Source organism: Vipera berus (assembly GCF_964194415.1).
Source record: "Vipera berus genome assembly, chromosome: 12".
NCBI classification, from domain to species: domain Eukaryota; kingdom Metazoa; phylum Chordata; class Lepidosauria; order Squamata; family Viperidae; genus Vipera; species Vipera berus.
In genome coordinates, this window is record NC_138215.1 from 16,688,149 (window position 1) to 16,708,449 (window position 20,301).

Below are 20,301 nucleotides of genomic sequence, written 5' to 3' on the forward strand. Positions count from 1 at the left end.
TCCCCCTGGCATGGCCATATTGATGTTTTTCGTGCTTGTAAGCTGCCCAAAGTAGTGCAAAAATGTGGCCATAAAAAAAAAATCAAAATTGTAACTAAATAATTGATTCACCCATTAACAACCGTTCGTTTAGTGATCAAAATCACAACGGCACTGAAGAAAGTAACATGACCGTTTTCCACACTTAATGACCGTTGCAGCATTCCCCGGGGTCACGTGATCAGAATTCGGATGCTTGGCAACTGACTCGTATTTATGACGGTTGCAATGTCCTGGGGTCATGTGATCACCTTTTTGTGACCTGACGAGCAAAGTCCACGGGGAAGTCAGATTACTAACTTTTAACAACTGCACTGATTCTCTTAACTGTGGTAAGGTCATAAAACGGGACAAATTCACTTAACAAGTGTCTTGCTTAGCGACAGAAATTTAGGGCTCAGTTATGTTTGTAAGGTGAGGGCTACTCGTATTTTAAGTTCCAATTCCAGCATTTGATGCACCCTTCAGATTTGAATGAACTAAGTATCTTTTATTGTTTTAGCTCTTGGGTGAATTAAATACAATTTGGCCTTATAGCTAAACTAAGCAGCCTACTCTGTGCATGAAAATGATCTGGTTGTTTAGACTTCGCTTGTAATAGCTTGAGAGGACCCCCATGGGAATATCTCTTATTTCTGTGGCATCAGTATATATCTTTTTCTCAAACAAAACTGCTGTCCTCTTGATGCAGTTCGATCAATACATTTGCTCGGCCTTTGGTTAAGATCAAATGTCGAAAGCAGGGCAGCGTTTATTGTGTTGACATATAGGCAAGGCTAATGCATTCAGTTGTAATTCTGTTTTTTTCAGCCTGAGACAAGTTGCATTGTCATGTTTTGGCTATCCAGATAGTTTTAAGACTCCAGTAACCGCATAACCTTTGCAGTTTTGCAGAAATGCCAGTTTAAAAATGAGCTCTTTATAGATTTCACACAATATTAAGTCCCATTTTCTGCCTGGAAATTTATTTATGTATTTATTAATCAAATTTATATAGTTGCCCATCTCCCCCAAAGGGGACTCTGGACGGTGCACAACAATAAATAAAAGTCAATATAAAACCAGTAACAGAAATATTTTTATAGCTTTAAAACTCTCCTATCAGTATTGTTCTTCCATTCAAAGAAATGACACTCATAGAGAAAACATATTAGAAATAATTTGGAGTGGGAACCTCCAACATTGAAGGAGAAATATTTTTTTAAAAAATGGGTTGGAGAGCTGATACAATGAAAAACACCTGGGTACATTCTCTTCAGTAACCCAACAAACACAGTTGCATTTCTGGACATTGTCACACTTGGATGTTCTATTTTCATTACCAATAATCCCATTATATTCTTATCTAAAACCATTCTTCACCATGAAAATGTATTTTACATACATATAGTTGAAAGAAGATTCTATCTTACATATATAAATTTAATGGTTTGTTTAATGCTTTTGTATAGCTACTCCATAAGTAGGCTTCTCTCCAGGTCTTATGCATTTCTGGGATGGCCATGCAAATTTGGCATCCCAGCTAGTGCTCAGCTTATCTGAAGCTTATCAGTAGATTGCTTAGTAAGGCTGTCAGCTTTTTCTTTAATAATGAATTTTGTAGTAGTATGGATGTAGCCCTGAAGTTCCTGTGTTAAATTGTAGAAAAAGCATTGCACCTCATTCGTCCTCCTCTTCCACCCCTCCAAAGAAAGAGAATATTGCTATATGATAAAATCTTTACCCGGAGCTCATAAAATATTGTATTTTTGCACTGAAATTCTTCCATCAACGGATTAGGATGAACGTGGTTGGGTTATGTGCCCACAGTGGTGATATTCCCTGGAGGACAATAATAAGGTAAGGCCCTTTTATTTTACTTATTCTTTTATGTCTCTTTTCTTTGCAGGGAGAACTCTCTGCCCCTTTCCTGAATGCCAGAAGCCCGTCAGTGCTGCCTTTCTATCTAAAAATCAAAATACAGCCAAGAGTTTAGGCAAAACCCATTAAGAATCCGTGCCTGTACGGCGGTCCTCCAGGCCGCTAGGGGCCGCCACGAAAGGCGCACTTCCGCTTCGCTTGCTGGCTCTAATCTAGACCGAACTTTCTAGTTCCTTTCCCATGAACCTTTGCCCCCTTTCCGGCCGGGAGCTGCCAAGATGGTGAGAGAGGCGACGAAGCAATCCGGGGCCATCCGTGGCGGCGGCGGCGGCGGGAGGGAAATGCGGGGCGGTCTCGGTAGCGTCCGGGATAAGGGTCGGTGGGCGTCTCGGTAGAATCGATCCTGACGGCCGGCCTGGCCTGTTCCCGGGGGATTTCTTCCCGCCGTAGAAATGGCTGCGGGAGTGGAGGCTGCGGGGGAACAGCTAGGCCGGGCGGGCTCTGGAGGCTTCCAAGGCCTTGACGGGGTCCGAGCAGGGGCTGTGAAAGCGGAAGGGCCGGGGGTCCTCCGCCCCTCCGTTTTGGGAGAGGAAAAGAGGCGGGTTTTTTTTGGGGGGGGTGCCTTGCCTGCCCTCCCCGACCCCCGCCTTGCTGCTTGAAAAGCTGCCTGGTAGGCAGAGATCCAACAGGTGAAGATTCCCTCCCATCAAAGTGATGCGCCTGCATGGGAGGCAAGTCAACGCTGTATGCTTGCCAGGGGGAATTTCACCTGCTGGGGGTGGGTGGGAAGGGAAAATAATTATTATTAATAATAATAATAATAATAATATAATATCATCGTCATCATCCTCCTCTGATGGTTTTGGATTTAACACACCTGCCTTTTCTAGCCTGCCTGGTTTGTGTGTGTGAATGGTGATGCCAGGTTGCCTGTTTATATGGATTGGGGCACGCGTGCCTGGCTGAGGAATTCTGGGCGTTGAAGTCCACAAGTCACAAAAGGGTCGAAGTTTGAAGACCCCTGGATTGGGGGATAAAAGCAGCAGAATTCCTAACTCTTTCTTTTTCACTTTCCCTACTGTGCGCTCTGAGGTCAGATGTTGCTTCATTCAGCCTCATAAACTGTAGTTTGTAACTGCTTGCGTATCAAGGCAAAAGCTGTCCAATCCTGTCATGATTTAGTGTAATGTGTGAACTGTGATATAGATAGATGATAGATAGATAGATAGATGATAGGATAGATAGATAGATAGATAGATAGATAGATAGATAGATAGATAGATAGATAGATAGATAGATAGATAGATAGATAGATAGATAGATCGATCTTTGGTCATTCAGGTTTTTTTTTCCTTCCCAGAAGAATGAAGTTGAAGCCACCAGCCTGAGGATGACGGATGAGATTTCATATCTATATCTATCTATCTATCTATCTATCTATCTATCTATCTATCTATCTATCTGTATATATATACACACACACACACACACACATTATATATATATATATATATATATATATATATATATATATATATATATATATATATATATATATATATATATATATATATATATATATATATATATATATATATATATATATATATACATACATACATACATACATACATACATATACACACACACACACACACACAGATATATATATACGTATACGTATATATATATGTGTAGATCTTTGGTCATTCGGGTTTTTCCCACACGTAGAATTGGAGGTATCAGGGCAACGTTTCGACGAAATCTCATCCGTCATCCTTAGGAAAGAAACACTAGTCCATCCAGGAAAGCAGAATTTCTGAGGCTTTTCGGTCCCAAATAACTTTTCAAAGGGAGACGCAGGCTGGAGGGTTTAGGCATCCCCTGTTTCCAATTTCTCAGGTGTTTGCAACATTCGAAAGGCTTAATTCCTTAACTTGCTGATTTCTTTTTTTCCTTGGGATCTTCTTAGGGACGTGTCCGTACGAAGACGGTGAAGAAAGCAGCCCGGGTGATCATTGAAAAATATTACACTCGCCTTGGAAATGACTTCCACACAAACAAGCGAGTGTGTGAGGAGATCGCTATCATCCCCAGCAAGAAACTGCGGAACAAAATCGCTGGGTAGGCAAGCTTGCTGATGTGACTCCATGTGAAGTTTTCACACGGTCATTCTAAACCTTGATTTTGCTCCTTAGCCAGAACCTGCATCGAAAGTGATTCTGGTCTTCTTGGTGGCCTGGTCATTGATAGTGCAGGAAAAGCATACTTGAGAGCGTTTCCCGTGTTTGGAGGATTATTTCACTTCCTACCAAACCCTGAGCTTTTCAGACATTACTTAAAACTGGGTGGTTCAAGCAGAGGCAACAGCTTTGTTCTTGGTTTGGCATTTTTCTGTACTTGAGACGTTAAGGCTAAGTAAGCTTTGTTGAGTCAGTTCAGAGCGCATTGGGATTTTTTGCTTGAATGCCTGATTGTTTTTAGGGGGGGAGAAATCACAGTGAAATATACTAGACCCCCCCTGTTCTTCTCCACAGATATGTCACCCATTTGATGAAACGCATTCAAAGGGGGCCCGTCAGAGGTATCTCCATCAAACTACAAGAAGAGGAAAGAGAAAGAAGGGATAACTACGTCCCAGAGGTCAGTTTTATATCTCAGATGAGCTTCACAGAGCTTTCACGTCTTACATTTAAGTAAACGCATATTTCACTCCAGTAAAACGCCTGCCAAGAATTTTCCCTGAAATATATAAGTCATTGTAGCAAAACGTAGTTTCTGGGTTGTCTGTAATCTTACCTAATAAAACTTTTTTCTGCTCAATAAATTGGGATTTAAATCACTAATGAGAATTAATAAAATCTAACATGGATTTAGGAGCAACGTGTTCAGTTTAGGATCAGTGTGACTTTTTAAAGCAAGGGTGTCAAACTGCCGGCCCGAGGGCCAGATGCATCAGTGTGAAATCGCACCCACCCCATTGCCGGCAATGGGGGAAAAAACTCACGATACGTCACGTGATGTTGCAAGTTTGACACTCCTGCTTTAAAGCGTCAGAAGAACGATACATGGACCAAATGCATTTTAGGAACTTGTTCTCAGAGTGTTACTGTGGTTGCCTGTGTGAATGGGGCCTAGCATTCAGTCAGGGAATACAGGTAGCCCTCGACTTAATTACAATTTGTTTAGTGACCATTCAGAGTCACAGCGGCATGCAAAAAAAGGGGACTTACAACTCTTTTTCTCACGCTTGGCCACTGACATGACTGTTGCAGTGTCCCGGGGTCACACAATCCCCTTTTGCGACCTTCTGACAAGCCAAGTCAATGGAGAAGCCACAATCACTTAATGACCGGGTCACTAACAATAGCTGCAGTCGTTCACTTAGCAGCTTTGGCGAGAAAGCTCATAAAAGGTGGCAAAATTCACTTAACAAATGTCTCCCTTAGCAACAGAAATTGGGCTGGCTGTGGTTGTAAGTCAAAGACTCCCTGTAGTGCAGAAGTTGGCTTCCCCAGGTGAGTGGAGCCTGCATTCGAAAGTGATGGCGGCCTTTGCCTGTGGCCTCGTCATTGATAGTGCAGGCAGAGAAAGCCTGAAAGCATTTCCCGTGTCTGTGGAGCCTCTTCCCATCTCCTTCAGACCCTGAGCTTTTCACACAGGGTTTCAATTTAGCCCAGTGGCATCTGAGACTTTGTAGTTGATTTTGGAAGCCTTAATCACAGTAGTTTTGATTGCTTTTTTCCTCATTAACATAAGGGCCCTCTTGCTGTACTATAGTCTGTTCTCAAACCATGCAGTTGTCTTTCTGTGTGGCTTATCTTTTGACAGAAATATATGTAAAATATTGCTCATACAGTCTTGATCTCTTTCTGTTCTGTTGATTTACAACAAGGGCCTCCAAACTGGGCAACTTTAAGACTTGTGGACTTCAACTCCCAGAATTCCCCAGCCAGGCTGGCTGGGGAATTCTGGGAGCTGAAGTCCACAAGTCTTAAAGTTGCCCAGTTTGGAGGCCCCTGATTTACAAAGTAACAGGCTTCCTCTTGTAGGACCCTGATTATTTAAAGCTGTAGTAGTTTAGCCCTATACGAAATAGCCAAAATTAGCCAAATAGGTAAAATTACCCTGGTTTTGTTAAGATTAAAATTAGGATAATGAACAAAAATGACAGGAAGTAAAACCAAAAAAACCCCACTATAATTTAGGTCAATACATAGTTTTAGAATAAAGTTAGAAGTATTTGCAGTACATTTTGTTCTTAAAAGCTTTCCAGGTTAGCATATCTGAGAATAAAGGATAGCCCAAATGAATACATAATCTCACCGAGGATTTGTTTGTATTTGATGCCCAGTGCTTCACTCTTTAACTGTAGTTTTTTATGGAGAACAAATTTATTCTGGTGTATTTGTGTCAGCCTTCCTCAACATTTTGCCCTCTTCCAGATGTTTTAGGATTAGGGGCCTTATCATTCCTGTCCATCGGGACTGTTGGTACCAAACTGATGTTCCTGGGAGTGGTCCCCAGGGCAACAGGTTAAAGTGCCATGTTCATATTTGCATATAGTTTTGGCTTGTAACTCCTTGCTCATGTTTCTTGAAGCATCTTGCTGACAATCTCAGGCTGCCTGTAAGAAGGGGGCTTATGATAATGCATACATTGCCCAATTGCTGTGTTTTGACTCAGTTCTCAGTTGTAACCGTCAATCGTTGCCTCTTTCTTTCTCAGGTCTCTGCCCTGGATCAGGAGATCATTGAAGTGGATCCAGATACCAAGGAAATGTTGAAGTTGCTGGTGAGTGGATGGGTGCCCACAAAATTGCTTTTCTATAGCTAAGTAGCTGGTTGTTGTTTTTTTCCTAAATTGGCTTGTTAATTACGAGAGTCTGAAGGTTAAGTGAAAATAAAATAGCCAGGAGAGTCAGCGTGCTGAGGTGGTTAAAGGCACCAGGCTATGAAGTGGGAGACCGTGAGTTCTAGTTCTACCTTAGGCATGAAGCCAGCTGGGTAACTTCAGGCCAGTCCCTTCCCTTGGAAACTTTAGGAAGAAGGAAATGGCAAATCAGACGTGAAGATCCCCCCCCCCCGCCAAAGTCAGCCCACTTTGTAGCAGTTCTGATTTGTTTTGGGGGGGGAGGCAGATTTTTGTGGTGTGTTTAAAAGCCAGGCAGATACAGGGGATAAAGCAAACCCAACTTCTTGGCAAATCACTAGAATACTTGGTGAATACACGATTGCTAAAAGCTTTCATTTTTATTTTTATTTTTGCATACCAAGGAAATTGAGCCTCAAAGATCACCCAAATGTTTTCACGTAGATAATTTAGCCTGGATGAAAAGATCTCCTTTTCAGCTCTTGCCCGGGGATCTGCTTAGTGTATCTTGGCTCTCTTCTATTTGCAGGACTTTGGCAGCCTATCCAACCTGCAGGTCACACAGCCCACCGTAGGGATGAACTTCAAAACTCCAAGAGGTGCCATCTAAAGCCGTTTCCATGTTGTCACTTTTACAATAAATATATAGAAACAACACCTTGACTTGTATCATTTCAAATACCTGTGTCTTCTAGGTAAGTGTTGTATACACCGACTCTCCATGTACAATAGAGTTAAGAATTTGGTTGCATTCCTATATCTGCTAAGTAGTGTTTGTGTTAACTTTGATGTGTTGATTAAATCTATATTTGTTAGATAAAAATAATGCAGCTGGCCACAACCAAGCAAATCCTATTCATTGGATTTTAGAATATACATCTTGGGGTTCCCCCCAAGGCTCTCAGCTGCTTTTTGCATGCTGGCTGGGGAATTCTGGGAATTTAAGTCCACAAGTTTTAAGAGTTGCCAAGATTGGACCCCCATGCTGCTTTGCAAAATAAAGAACTAGTGTCTGTTGCATTCCCACGACCAAAGCCCATAAAAAAATTGTAAAATTGTAATCATAGGACTGCCAATTTATTCTTGAGAAACACTTCTCTCAAGCAAGATGTTTTAGTATTAAAGGCACTAAGGATTTATTAAAGAATTTTGCCCAGTATCAACATCAATTCTTTTTTCACCCTTTTTGAAGATAGGAACAACCCGACTTTAGTAATCTAGCACGGTTAGGGTCAGGTCTAGCACAATTCGTCCACGATTTTTAGAGGTCATGGAGAAGACCGCTGTGTCCCCAGCCTCTCAAAAATATGTGCCTGTATCTCATAATTCGCCCAGACAAGCTGTCAAACATCTACCTATAGATCTAACAGGTAGCATCTTATCGAGATTTATACATAGTCTTAGCAGAGATTAAAGTAACATCTCTTTAGTCCTACACTAGGACAGCACTTTCTTACTTGGCTTCCTCCAGATGTGCAGATTTTAATTTCTGGAATTTTTTGCAGTGGCCTTGCATTCTAGAAGTTCCCCGTTAAGGCAAGCAGTATTTCCCCCCATCCCCAGCCATTTACCCTCACCCCAAAGAGGGCTGTGACATGGGGGTGACGGTTGCATTCTCTGGAGACAGAATTAGTAAGTTTCAACATATTTGGGGAACAATGGACAATACTAAAGATTTTATTGGTCACTTGTATAACAATTCAGCACTAAAGTTATGCAAAGTTTTAACCCAGTTTCAACATTTACAGTAATGAAAGTAGGGGAGGCACAAAAGTTAGGTACTAAGACATCTGGACAAAGGAAATGAAAAGGAAATAGGCTTCTTCTTGTAGTTCCAGAACATTAATATGCTCCACTTGGTCAACTACAACTTTAATCTTGTTTCACATTCTAATCTGGGGGGGGGGGGGGGTAGTGTCCCTTGAGCGAATTCCTCAATGAGATTTTCTTTCAAGTATTCACACAGCAGCTGCCCTGTGGGTTCTTTGATGAGCGTTCAGGTGTGTGCTTCTGCTGAAGCTCTTCCCACACTGCAGGCAGGTATACGGTTTCTCCCCCGTGTGCGTTCTCTGATGGGAAGTGAGGCTGGAGCTGACCCGGAAGCTCTTTCCACACACCATGCACTGGTACGGTTTTTCCCCCGTGTGAATCCTCTGGTGGGTGTTGAGATCCGAACTCCGTCGGAAACTCATCTCGCACTCCAGGCATTTGTAGGGTTTCTCTCCCGTGTGAATCCTCTCGTGGTAGGTGAGGCTGGTGCTCAGGCAGAAGCCAATCCCGCACTCCAAGCACTTGTAGGGCTTCTCCCCCGTGTGCGTCCTCTGATGGTAGGTGAGGTTCGTGCTCACGCAAAAGCTCTTGCCGCACTCCAAGCACTTGTAGGGTTTCTCCCCCGTGTGGATCCGCTGGTGGGAGGTGAGGCTGGTGCTCACCCGGAAGCTCTTCCCGCACTCCAGGCATTTGTAGGGCTTTTCGCCCGTGTGAATCCTCTGGTGAGAAATGAGGCTGGTGCTCAAACTGAAGCCAATCCCGCACTCCAGACACTTGTAGGGTTTCTCCCCACGGTGTGTCCTTTGGTGATAAGCCATGCTGGTGCTGGAACTGTAGCTCTTGCCACACTCCGAGCATTTGTAGGGCTTCTCGCCGGTGTGGCTCCTCTGGTGACTGGTCAGGCCGGTGATCACGCTGAAGCTTTTGCTGCACTGGGAGCACTTGAAGGGCTTCTCCTCCGTGTGAATTCGCTGATGGGCGCTGAGGTGGGCGTTCAGACTGAAGCTCCTTCCGCACTTCTCGCACTTAAACGGCTGCTCTTTGATGTAACTGGTGCAGTGAGCGATAAGGTTCGAGTCGGAATGGAAGCTTTTCTGGCGCTGAAGGAAAGTATGCTTTTGCTTTCCTTGGTTGGTTTTTTCCAGGCTGTCAAGCTGACCAGGGTGGTCCCCCATCAGAGAGGGAGGGGCTTTATTCCTCATCTGGTTTAATTTAGTGTTCCTTCTCTGCGGCTCCCTTTTCTTATCTCCCTTCTTTGCGGCATCCAAAAAACACGATTCTTCTTTATTCTCCATCTCTGAACTGCTAACATCTAATGAAAACAAGAAAATAATATTTGTTTTAATTTGTCTACCAAGATAACCTTTATTGTCATTTTTTTTACTGTGGGCACGACACACATCAAAAATGAATTTAGTTGCCTGCTTTCAAAGTGAACACACATGACACACCTAAACATACTATATACAACATGTATAGACCCACACCCCTACATATACATAACATATAAATATTAAACCATCTTGGAACATTTAACAGAAGGAGGAAGCTTGAGAGTTCACAAGGTTAATACTGTATGGAATGAAACTGACTGAATCTGGATGTTCTACTTCAGGGACCACGAAGCCGCCTAGAACGTAACAAGAACAGGTTGTGAAGAGGATGAGTAACGTCCCAGATAATCTTACAGACCCTGTTCAAACAACGCTTCTGTGCTATGTCCTGGATGGGAGGGAGGGAACTGCCAATGATCTTTTCGGCCATCCTCACCAGACAGGATGCTCTTGATCGTCCCTCTGTAGAAAGTGGTCAGGACAGGGGAAGGAAGATGTGCTTTTCTCATCTTTTTATTTCAGAGATAAGTGGTCACTATTTTGTGACACCATCAGAATGATTTTAGATGCCACGCTAATCAATCCGACTTGAGTTTTTAGGTTTGGGCAGGCAAATTTTTACAGTATCTCTCTCTTCTCATTTTTTTACTCTTTTAATAACAACAATTATGGAGCAGGAATTCTTCCTTGTGGCATCATTTCTGGGTAATTCATTCCTCCATTCTCATTCTCTGTCCTCTAATAGGAGATGAAGAGCATTATTACAACAGGCTTTTAAGATTCCATGGGATTATAGAAGAGACATAAAGGTAGTCTTTGACTAACAAGCATTTATATGCTGGCCCTGCAGTTACAATGGCAGTCAAAAATGGGACATATGTCTAGTTTTAATACTTAACTGTTGCTGCATCCTCATGGTCACGCGATCAAAATTCAGCTGCGTGCAACTGGCATGTATTTATGACAGTTGAAAACAAGCACATTTTATTAAAAGGCAGACACTTAAAGTTTCAGAAAAGATGCTACTTAAATCCCAAGTTCTAGGATTTCAGGTTAATTCTTACTCGTTCCATAATCTAATGCTCATTGATAAATCACCACATTCATTGTGCTTTTAATACTTGGGGCTGACTGGAGAATTGCATCAATAGCAAAAAACAAGTGTTTTCATTAGCCAAGCCATATCATCTTTTGCTACACCAGAAGAAAGAAGTACGAGGTCACGAAACAGAGATTGTGCAAAGCGTTCTGATTCTGAAAACTCAGAAAACTTACCGAAAGGGTTCACAACCGCACAATTGTCTTCCATGACTAGACGGCTAAAGAACTCTGCTCAAGATTCAGCAAAGTCCACTTCTCCACAGCATGCATGCCTTTCTCAAAGGGCAAGCGATTCTAAAAAGAAAAAGGAACTTGCTCACTGGCTTGTATACAAAATACGAATCAGTAACACACAACACTGTTTCGGGAGAAACAGCAGGGTCTCTTCTGTACCATTTAAACCTGGGGGGGGGTCTTCAAACTTGGCCCTTTTATGACTTGTGGACTTCAGTTCCCAGAATTCCTCAGCCAGGCACATGTGCCTCCATGGGGGAGTGTCCTACCATGGCCACTTTTAAGACCGGTGGACTTCAACTCCCAGAATTCCCCAGCCAGCCATCATGGCTAAGGAATTCTGGGAGTTGAAGTCCACCGGTCTTAAAAGTGGGAGACTCCTGATTTAAACCTCCATGAATAGCATCCATCAAAATTGCTATGCAGAATGGAAATAGGGGGGCTGGGGGGGCGGAGCAGGCTTTTCTGTCCACGTCTCAAGGCCGCGCGCACCCCCCCCCACACACACACTTCCCTCCCCTCCCCCATACGAACCAAAACCACGATTTTCTATTGGAAAAAAATACAGGACTAACCTGAAAAGTCCCTCTGCCCCCCCTCTCCCCCCCTCCCCGCAAGGGCTCCAGCCTGGAGGTCTCCTCCAGCTCCTGGGCCGCCCTCCCGGCCCTCCCCTGCAGCGCCAGCCCGCCCTGCTCCCCAAAAGCCTCGGGGCTCACCCGCAGCGGACCCCCCCCCATCCTACAGACGCCCCTCCCGCCCTCTTCTGGGAGGAGCCTGTTTCCTAGAGAGGGCTTTTCCCTTTCTTCTTCCTGTTTCCTTTTTTTTTTTAAAAAAAATTTTCTCTTCCGCTCTAGGAATTCAGCCGTCGCTAGTTTTAACCCTTCGGCGGCCGTGGCCGCAGCGAAGCCTCGCTCGCGCTTTCGAGGCAAGGCGCCTCCATACAGCGGGGGAGGGGGGGGGAAATATATCTTGCTGTGGGGGGAAAGGCTTTTCATTGCCCCCCCTGATGAGAAGCAGAGGGGGGGGGAGGAGGGCGTTGCAACTTTGCATACCTTTGCAATTTCTATGCATCCGCTGCAGTCTGGCCGCGGCCGCCCAGCGGTGCCCAGATGTTTTCGCCTGCATCCTGCGCTGCTTGCAAAAGGGCGGCGATCCTTCCTCGTGGCTTTGCAAGGGTTAAATGAAACGAGCCAACTTCCTAGAGAGGAAGAGAATTGGGGCAGGAAGGCCGGGGGGGGGGGTTTCTTCCCTTGCAAGCGGTCCTCCCGCCCAGGACTTTTCCTGCTCCGCCTTTTCCAGTGGGGGTGGGGGAAAGGGGGGGAGTGGCCTTCCCCCCCCCACCTCCTCCGAGCTTTGCATGGCGGACCCCCTTGCGGGAACTGGGTGAGTTTGCAGCCCTTGCCAAGCCTGGCTTGGCGGAGAGGGGCGTCCCGGAGCTGCAGAGACCATGGGGTGGGATTCCCTTCCCCCCGGGAGGGGAAAAGCCCACCCTCCCCCTTTACAAAGCAGCAACACAGAAAGGGCGGGGCGGGGTCTGCTGGTGGGGAGGGGTCCTCGTCCGCCTGTCCTGGCGCTTCCTCCCGTCTTTCTGCAAAGCCAGAGTGGGGGGCGGGGGGCTCAGCATCCAGGTATTGTTCAACGAGAGAGAGAGAACAATGAAGGCAAGCAGGGGAGCCCTCCTTCTGTTCCCCTGCCACGCGTGTGGGGGTGCGTCCCCTTGCAAACCCCCCCCAGTCATCCCTTCTCTGTAGTGCAGGGGGTGGGGGGCTCTGTAAAGAGGGGATGTTCCGTGAAAGGTGAAACACCCCAGAGGTTGTCTCTCTTCTTTGGGGACTGGGTGGGAACTGGGCTGCCATTCTTTTTGCAACTTTTCTGTCCCTCTTGGATCCTGCAGAAAAGTACAGGTATTCCTCAATTTACGACCACAATTGAGCCCCCTTCTGTTGCTAAGCGAGGCATTTATTAACTCAGTAGCAGGCCTTAAGTGAATCCGGCTTTCCCCATTGACTTTGCTTGTCAGAAGGTCACAAAAGCTGACCGTGTGTCCACGGCACACTGCAACCATCATAAACACGAGTCAGTTGCCAAGCCTCTGAATTTTGAGCACTTGACCACAGGGATGCTGCAACGGTCATTAAGTGTAAAAAAAACAGTCATAAAGTCACTTTTTTCTCTGCCATTGTAACTTCACACGGTCACTAATGAAGGGTTGCGAATCAAGGACTGCCTGTCATCTTGTTTAGAGGAAAAATGGGGTTGAAATCACTTTCTGAAGGCAGATGGGAAGTTTTTGTAGTTTTGGACTAGGCAAAATCTCGCTACTAACCCTGGATCGTATTTTGGAGGATGCTGGCTAGGGAATTCTGGGAGTTGAAGTCCGCAAGTCTTAAAAGTTGCCAGGGTTGGACAAGATAATGGTCTGAGAGTTTGCCTTGTTGTCTTCCACTGCCGAGGGAGGGCCCTTTACTCCATCCTCCAAACTCCTTGGGAATGACTGCTGTGTGACGTACCTAGTAAATAAATGAAAAGGTAAAAATTGATGTTAAAAGGGAGGCTCATTCAGTGGGAATTTCCTGTCGTTCCCTGATGGTCACCCACACTGGGAAGAGGCTTCCTGTGCTTGAGGAATTTGGCCATGACTCTACGTGGTCTTGACTTTGCAGAAGCTGGTGGCCATCATCAATCAGAGGCATCCTTGCCCTCGTGGCTGAAATTGGCAGCCCAGGAAGACCGTCTGCCCCGCCAGGAGAACATCTCAAGGATGGATGAACCACAGGCAGCTGGCGCAGAAGCTGGAAGGGACCCTGAGACCATCAAGTCAGGGAGCGGGGCAGAAAACTGGGACCTGCACCCTGAGCTCCATCGGCAGTGTTTCCGGCAGCTCCACTACCAGGAGGCCAAGGGACCCCGGGAGGTCTGTAAGCAGCTCCACGATCTCTGCCATCTGTGGCTCAGACCGGAGCAGCACACAAAGAACCAGATTTTGGATATGCTCATCCTTGAGCAATTCCTGGCCGTCATTCCTCCGGAGATGCAGAGGTGGGTCCGGGAATGTGGAGCCGAGACCAGTTCCCAAGCTGTAGCCCTGGCTGAAATTTACCTCTTGACCCAAGCCGAAGACAAGAAACAAGAAGAACAGCAGGTAAAATGTTTGGTCCTGCTCCCAACCCTCTTCTCAATTGCTCAGAGCTTTCTGGTCGTGTGTGTGTGTGTGTGTTTGTACACATGGGATGGGGTTCCTAACTCTTTTGCCTGTCAGGACTGCCCTCCTGCTATGCCAGGGGTCTTCAAACTTGGCCCTTTTACGACTTGTGGACTTCAAACTCCCAGAATTCCTCAGGCACACGTGCCTGGCTGAGGAATTCTGGGAGTTGAAGTCCACAAGTCGTAAAAGGGCCAAGTTTGAAGACCCCTGTGCAATGCCATGCTTTGCTTGCTGCCGTCTGTCGTAGGCAATGGGTGGGGAGGAACTGTGGGGTAGGATAATGGGGGGGAGGATAGTACGAGAGAACTCAAAACTAAGCATTGTAGTATCCAGTGAGAGCCTTCGACAGTGCCAAGGTCACACTATGGAATGCAGCACCATCCAGCCCGCAAAGATAGGGACTGTTACCCAAACGACTTGTGTGGATTCAGTTGGACGCTTAGAGGTAACCAAGGGCGACAGTGGGAATAAGGGGAAAGTGAACGGTATACTTTGGGCATGAAAAGCTCAGATCCGGCTTTGCCTCTTTGTAACCACTTGACTTTAGCAAAGCGTGCTTTCGTTAATCGTGGATTTGAGAGTCTTCCTTTTCTAACTGAGCAAGTTGGGACGGTTGACATTCCCCCTTCGTTCTGTCTTTCAGTACACAGAGTCGGGCCCCAACTTTCCTGAACCGTTCAAGACTTCCTCAGATGCCCGACAGAGTGCCCTACGAAGGTGGATGAAGCACGAAGGGGATGGAACGTCCATACTACAAGGTAAGGATGAACAGCTTGCTTTTCCACTCGCTTGCTGTCTTTCCTCCGGGGAACCTGGACATCAGCTTTTACCGGCCTCCTTTCAAGCAAAGATAGATCTCCAGTCGTTTCCCAGAGTTGAAAGATGGGTTTACTGTATTTTCAACATCAAGCACAGGTGGTCCTCGGCTTACGACGGTTCATTTATTGACCGTTTGAAGTTAAAACGGCACTGGAAAAAGTGGCCTGTGACCATTTCTCACCCTTCTCGCAACCATTACAAACCAGGCAAGCAAACGCAACAATATGAATTAATTCTACTTTATCGTAAGGCTATATTAACCAAATCTGGTACAGTTGGTCCTTGATTTACAACAGTTGATTTAGTGACTGTTCAAGGTCACTAAATGGCATTGAAAACAGTAACTTACGACCATTTCTCACACTTATAACCATTGCAGCATCTTCAAAGTCACGTGATCAAATTCGGATACTTGGCAACTGGCTCATATTTACGGCTCTCCTGAAACTCAACATAGTTCCCGAGATAACACATAAACCCGTATTATTACCTTTGGTTTCTTCCAGGAGATGGAATGATGTCAGTAATACGTGCCCAGTCAACATCACTTCTCTGTGGCGGCGGAGACTTAACAACTGCGCAACAGGCTCAGGTGTGGAAAAGCAAATCACTGCAGAACTTATATCTTAAATCGTTAGCAAAAAGAAATCTCCTTCAGATTCTTTCTTTCCTTCCTTCTTTCCTTCCTTCCTTTCTTTCTTTCTTTCTTTCTTTCTTTCTTTCTTTCTTTCTTTCTTTCTTTCTTTCTTTCTTTCTTTCTTTCTTTCCTTTTTTCCTTCTTTCCTTCTTCTTCTTTCCTCCTTAGGCCAGGGGTCCCGAACCCCCGGTCTGTGGACCAGTACTGGGCCATGGCATGCCAACATCCGGTCTGCACAAACAAGCAAAGCCTCATCTGTGGGATGCAGGCAGCACACAAAACCACGCCCTTTCCGGTCCGTGGAGAAACCTTCCTCTGCCGAAGTGGTCCCTGGTGTCCAAAAGGTTGGGGACCTCTGCCTTAGGCAGCTGTGGGCTCCTCTCCCTGTTATCTGATCATTCTCTGGGCAGTGTCCCTTCCCCTCATTCCCCAAGGTCATTCCCACAGACCAGGATCCTCATCATGATTCCATCTCACGGGTGAACTAGTCGTTGAATTTTGCTAGTGACTCTACTTCCTGTCATCCTTCCAGGTCCCTGTGGCGACTGAGGATGTGGCTGTCCAGGTCACCGAGAAAGAAGGGACCCGGCCCGATCCTGATCAGAAAGGTTTCCGCAAGCAAGCTGTGGAGCAAGATTGTGGACTTATAGCTGCCTTTGGTAAGCTTTCTCTCTTTCATCCATTATGAAATTATACCCCTTTTTGCCAAAGTGGAAAGACAATCCTGAACGCAGCTTGGGTTAACTGGGTTTGGTTGGTGCCTCTGTTTCCCCAAAGAGCTTTTACTAGCTTCCTGTGTTCACTGTAGAAGCCGATAAGTGGGCAGCCGAGAGAAAAGGAGACCCATCGGTGGGACTGCCAGAAAGTGACGGCATTAAAAAGAGGGAGAAACAGAGGAGAAAATCGGTACCCAATCGGAAAAGGATGATGGAGCTGAACGACTCCTCCGCTTCCCAGAGCAGTAACTTCCATCAAAATGCAGTCCAAGAAAAAATAGAGAAAATGAATAGTAAGTGCCAAATGCTGGATCACTCCTGATTTAAATCTGGTGTTAAGAAGATGTTTACAATTCTTTGGGTAGAAAGCATATTTTATGTTTAGCGTGTGGCAGGTGTTCCCTTTAATGTTCTGGTTTTACTGAGCGTGGACTGCCAAAAGGGGGGGGAGGGGGTTACAAGGCAAGATGGCAGCTGTGCCAGGCCCCAAGAACCACACCTGGAGTTCCAAATAGTTTCTTTATTGCTGTTTGCCTGCAGATGGAATCTTGCCTAAAGACTAAAGCAGACTATATTTGCATAACTAGAGATATAGTTTGTGAATTGCTAGGGAGGGGCTGCTTATAGCCTTCTGCCTGCCCACCCGGCATTGCAAGCTCTAGTTGACCTCTGGGAGGGAGCCCCTCCCTCCTGGGAATCCAGACTGCATTCCATCACATCATCTGCTTACAGTGTGATTTTAAAAAGCCTTTTTTAAAAAAAACCTTTGCTTACAAGTAGGCGCTGAACTATCATGGTTTTATTTTGTTGTTGTTGTTGTTGTTGTCTTCTAGTTGCAAAAATAAGCGAGCCAGCCCGTAAAAGACAAAGGACGTATCTGTTCCATAAAGAATGGGAGGAACGATACTGTTTCATGGACGTGAACGGAAAATCGGTGTGCTTAATCTGCTCGTCCACGGTCGCAGTTGCAAAGAAGCACAACGTCCAGAGGCACTTCGAGAGAAACCACGGCACGTTCGCCAAAAACTATCCCCTGGACTCCGAGCTTCGTAAGATGAAAGTGAAGGAGATGAAGTCCAAATTTGCCTCCCAGCTGACCGTCTACACCAAACCCGTGGTCCACTCCAAGAACACCACCATTGCCTCTTTCAAAATTGCCAGTTTGCTGGTTAAAAGGAACAAACCCTTTGAGGACGGCGAGCTGCTGAAAGAGGTGTTTCTGACGGCCGCCGACTCGATTTTCGAAGGCTTCTCCAATAAGAAAGAAATCATGACTGCGATACAAAAGCTTCAGTTGTCTGGGAACACCGTTTCTCGCAGAATCCAATCCATCTCAAACGACTTGGAATACCAGCTGCAAAGCGATCTGCAGAAGTGCCTCTGGTTTTCCCTGCAGCTGGACGAGTCCACGGACATAAGCGACACGTCCCAGTTGGCCATGATCGTGAGGCTGGTCTTTAGCGATCTTGCAGTGAAGGAAGAGCTCCTCAAAATCCTGTCTTTGAAAGGAAAAACAAGAGGCGAAGATATCTTCCTGACTTTCAAGAACTACGCCACTGAAATCAACCTGCCTCTTCATAAACTCTCCTCCATCACGACCGATGGCGCGCCAGCGATGGTGGGCAGCATGGACGGGTTCATTGCTCACTGTCAGAAGGACGAATCTTTTCCAAAGTTTATTTCGTATCACTGCATCATCCACCAAGAGGCCCTGTGTGCCAAAGTCCTGCAGTTTAAACATGTCATGGACGTGGTGACTAAAATCATAAACTCTATCCGCGCCGTCTCTTTGCAGCATCGGCTCTTTAAAGCCCTCCTGAAGGATGTTGACGTGGAGTACGGGGACCTGATCTTGCACACGGAGGTCAAATGGCTCAGCAAAGGCAAAGTCCTCGCCAGGTTTTTAACCCTGAGGGATGAAATAAAGGCCTTTTTAAAGACGAAAGACCAGTATGTGGAACAGCTGGATGATAGGTTTTGGCTAGTGGATTTAGCTTTCCTTGCGGACTTGATGCAAGAACTCAATGGTTTGAATATTGAACTTCATCGAAACGATAAGCACATCTGCGGGATGATCTCCTCAGTGCACTCCTTCAAAGGCAAACTGAGGTTGTGGAAGTCACACCTGGAGGTGAAGTCCCTTCTTCCCTTCCCTTCCATGAAGCAAGTGGTCGGGGAGAGCGATTTCAACAACGCCCCATTTGTGGGTTACCTGGAGACCTTAGAGGAACAATTTCATGCCCGCTTCCAGCAGTTCACCGGCATCGAGCCAGTGGTGTCCTTCTTTGAGAACCCATTCAGTCCGATCGATGTGGCAGAGACGGCTGTGGCCATCGGGGAGCTGTGCCAGGCCATGGTGGAAGAGGTCAAGGCAGAGATTGCCGGCCTCCAGAACGACATCCTTCTGAAGTCCAACTCGAGTCATGCCAACTTTTGGAACTTGGTCGATGCCCAAAAATTTCCTCTGTTGAGGAAAACAGCTGCCAAGATCAAGTCTTACTTTGGGTCCACTTACCAGTGTGAGTCTGTCTTCTCGACCCGGAGATTTATCAAGTCAAAGAATAGAACGCGGATGACGGACAAACATCTGGATGACTGTTTGCGAGTGGCAATCTCTTCCTACACTCCCAATTACAACAGGCTTGCCGACGGCATGCAGTGCCAAGCCTCCCACTGAACTTAGGCAGAATGTGGCTGTTTTGCACTGGTTCCTTACCTGGTGTAGAGCAGTCTTCCCTTTTTTATTTTCTATTCTGTGTTCCATCCAATGGTAGAGATACTAGGCTTAAATGTATACCAGTTTATTTGTAACTGTGAATATAATTATGTACCGATAGTCTAGGAATAATGTTGGATTATACGCCCACCTGCCGTCTCTACTATGCAAATCAATAAATACTCTTTTATATGTGGAATCGTCTGTTGCCAGCCCTGTGTTGTGATGGGACCATTTATGTACACAAGGATCGCATTTAATATGTTGGAGGTGCAAAATGTTACAAAAGGTTGCATCATATATAGACACCGCCTTGAGTGTCCCAAGTTCCCATCATAAAACTATACAGCTTTATTGCCCATTTGATTCCCCCCCTCTCCTCCCCTTGAATGACAGAACGCTGGCAAGGTGCCAAGCTGAAGCTGGTGGATCTGATGGGCCATTCTGAAAATTTGCCTTTTAAAACTCATCTCTCTATTTCAGTACTTAAAAGAGAGTTTTAATATCTTTTTGCCTCTCAGAATCATAGGAGCTTTGCTGCTCAACAATTGTGGCCAGATTTTAAAGGCCATGGGTTGTGTGCCGTGGTGTAAGGCAGGGAAAATACTTATACACCTTTAATAAGCAACATGAAACACTTTTGTGTAAAAGGCATGTGTGCAAAGGTAGAATGGAAACAAGCTATTTGCTGCCTATCTCGGTCGTTTATTCAGATATACGCACAAGTGAAACCATATGAGTATTTTTCAAAGACAACTGTGTTAATTTCTGGTTACAAAAATCAAAAAGAGTATTCTCCGTCATCCAGGTCATGGTTGTCCCAAAGGTGCTTTTTCAAGGGGCAACTGGACTTCGTTTTTTCTCTTTGAAGACGTTTCGCTTCTCATCCGGGAGGCTTCTTCAGTCCAGCTTCTTGGATGAGAAGTGAAACTTCTTCAAGAAAAAACAAAAACCTTTTGGAAAAGCACCTTTACAAACGTGTTATAACCGAGATGAAT

The 20,301-nt window shown here is 45.6% G+C and overlaps 3 protein-coding genes across 6 annotated transcripts; 2 read left to right on the top strand and 1 right to left on the bottom strand.

Moving 5' to 3' along the window:
* Positions 1-2,048: 2,048 nt before the first annotated feature.
* RPS17 (ribosomal protein S17) lies at positions 2,049-7,428 on the top strand. Its single transcript, XM_081337231.1, has 5 exons — positions 2,049-2,180; positions 3,872-4,023; positions 4,437-4,542; positions 6,628-6,693; positions 7,301-7,428. Exons 1-5 carry the CDS (start codon positions 2,178-2,180, stop codon positions 7,379-7,381), a joined length of 408 nt encoding a protein of 135 aa, XP_081193357.1. The 5' UTR covers positions 2,049-2,177; the 3' UTR covers positions 7,382-7,428.
* A 965-nt stretch (positions 7,429-8,393) lies between these two features.
* LOC308673772 (uncharacterized protein) lies at positions 8,394-12,375 on the bottom strand. 4 transcript variants are annotated; one of them, XM_081337722.1, is made up of 3 exons: positions 12,263-12,375; positions 11,151-11,270; positions 8,394-9,853 (listed from the first exon to the last, which is right to left on the bottom strand). In XM_081337722.1, the coding sequence occupies exons 2-3, from the start codon at positions 11,182-11,184 to the stop codon at positions 8,730-8,732; spliced, it is 1,158 nt and encodes a 385-aa protein (XP_081193848.1). In that variant the 5' UTR covers positions 11,185-11,270; positions 12,263-12,375; the 3' UTR covers positions 8,394-8,729. The 4 variants fall into 4 exon arrangements, with proteins under 4 accessions (XP_081193848.1, XP_081193847.1, XP_081193849.1 ...); XM_081337721.1 differs by lacking the exon at positions 12,263-12,375 and adding an exon at positions 11,927-11,985; XM_081337723.1 differs by lacking the exon at positions 12,263-12,375 and adding an exon at positions 11,786-11,803.
* Positions 12,376-12,448: 73 nt separating this feature from the next.
* On the top strand, positions 12,449-19,502 carry LOC308673348 (protein FAM200C-like). The gene is made up of 7 exons (XM_081336961.1): positions 12,449-12,593; positions 13,874-14,352; positions 15,059-15,173; positions 15,741-15,826; positions 16,404-16,530; positions 16,680-16,880; positions 17,421-19,502. Exons 2-7 carry the CDS (start codon positions 13,972-13,974, stop codon positions 19,262-19,264), a joined length of 2,754 nt encoding a protein of 917 aa, XP_081193087.1. The 5' UTR covers positions 12,449-12,593; positions 13,874-13,971; the 3' UTR covers positions 19,265-19,502.
* The last annotated feature ends 799 nt before the right edge of the window (positions 19,503-20,301 follow it).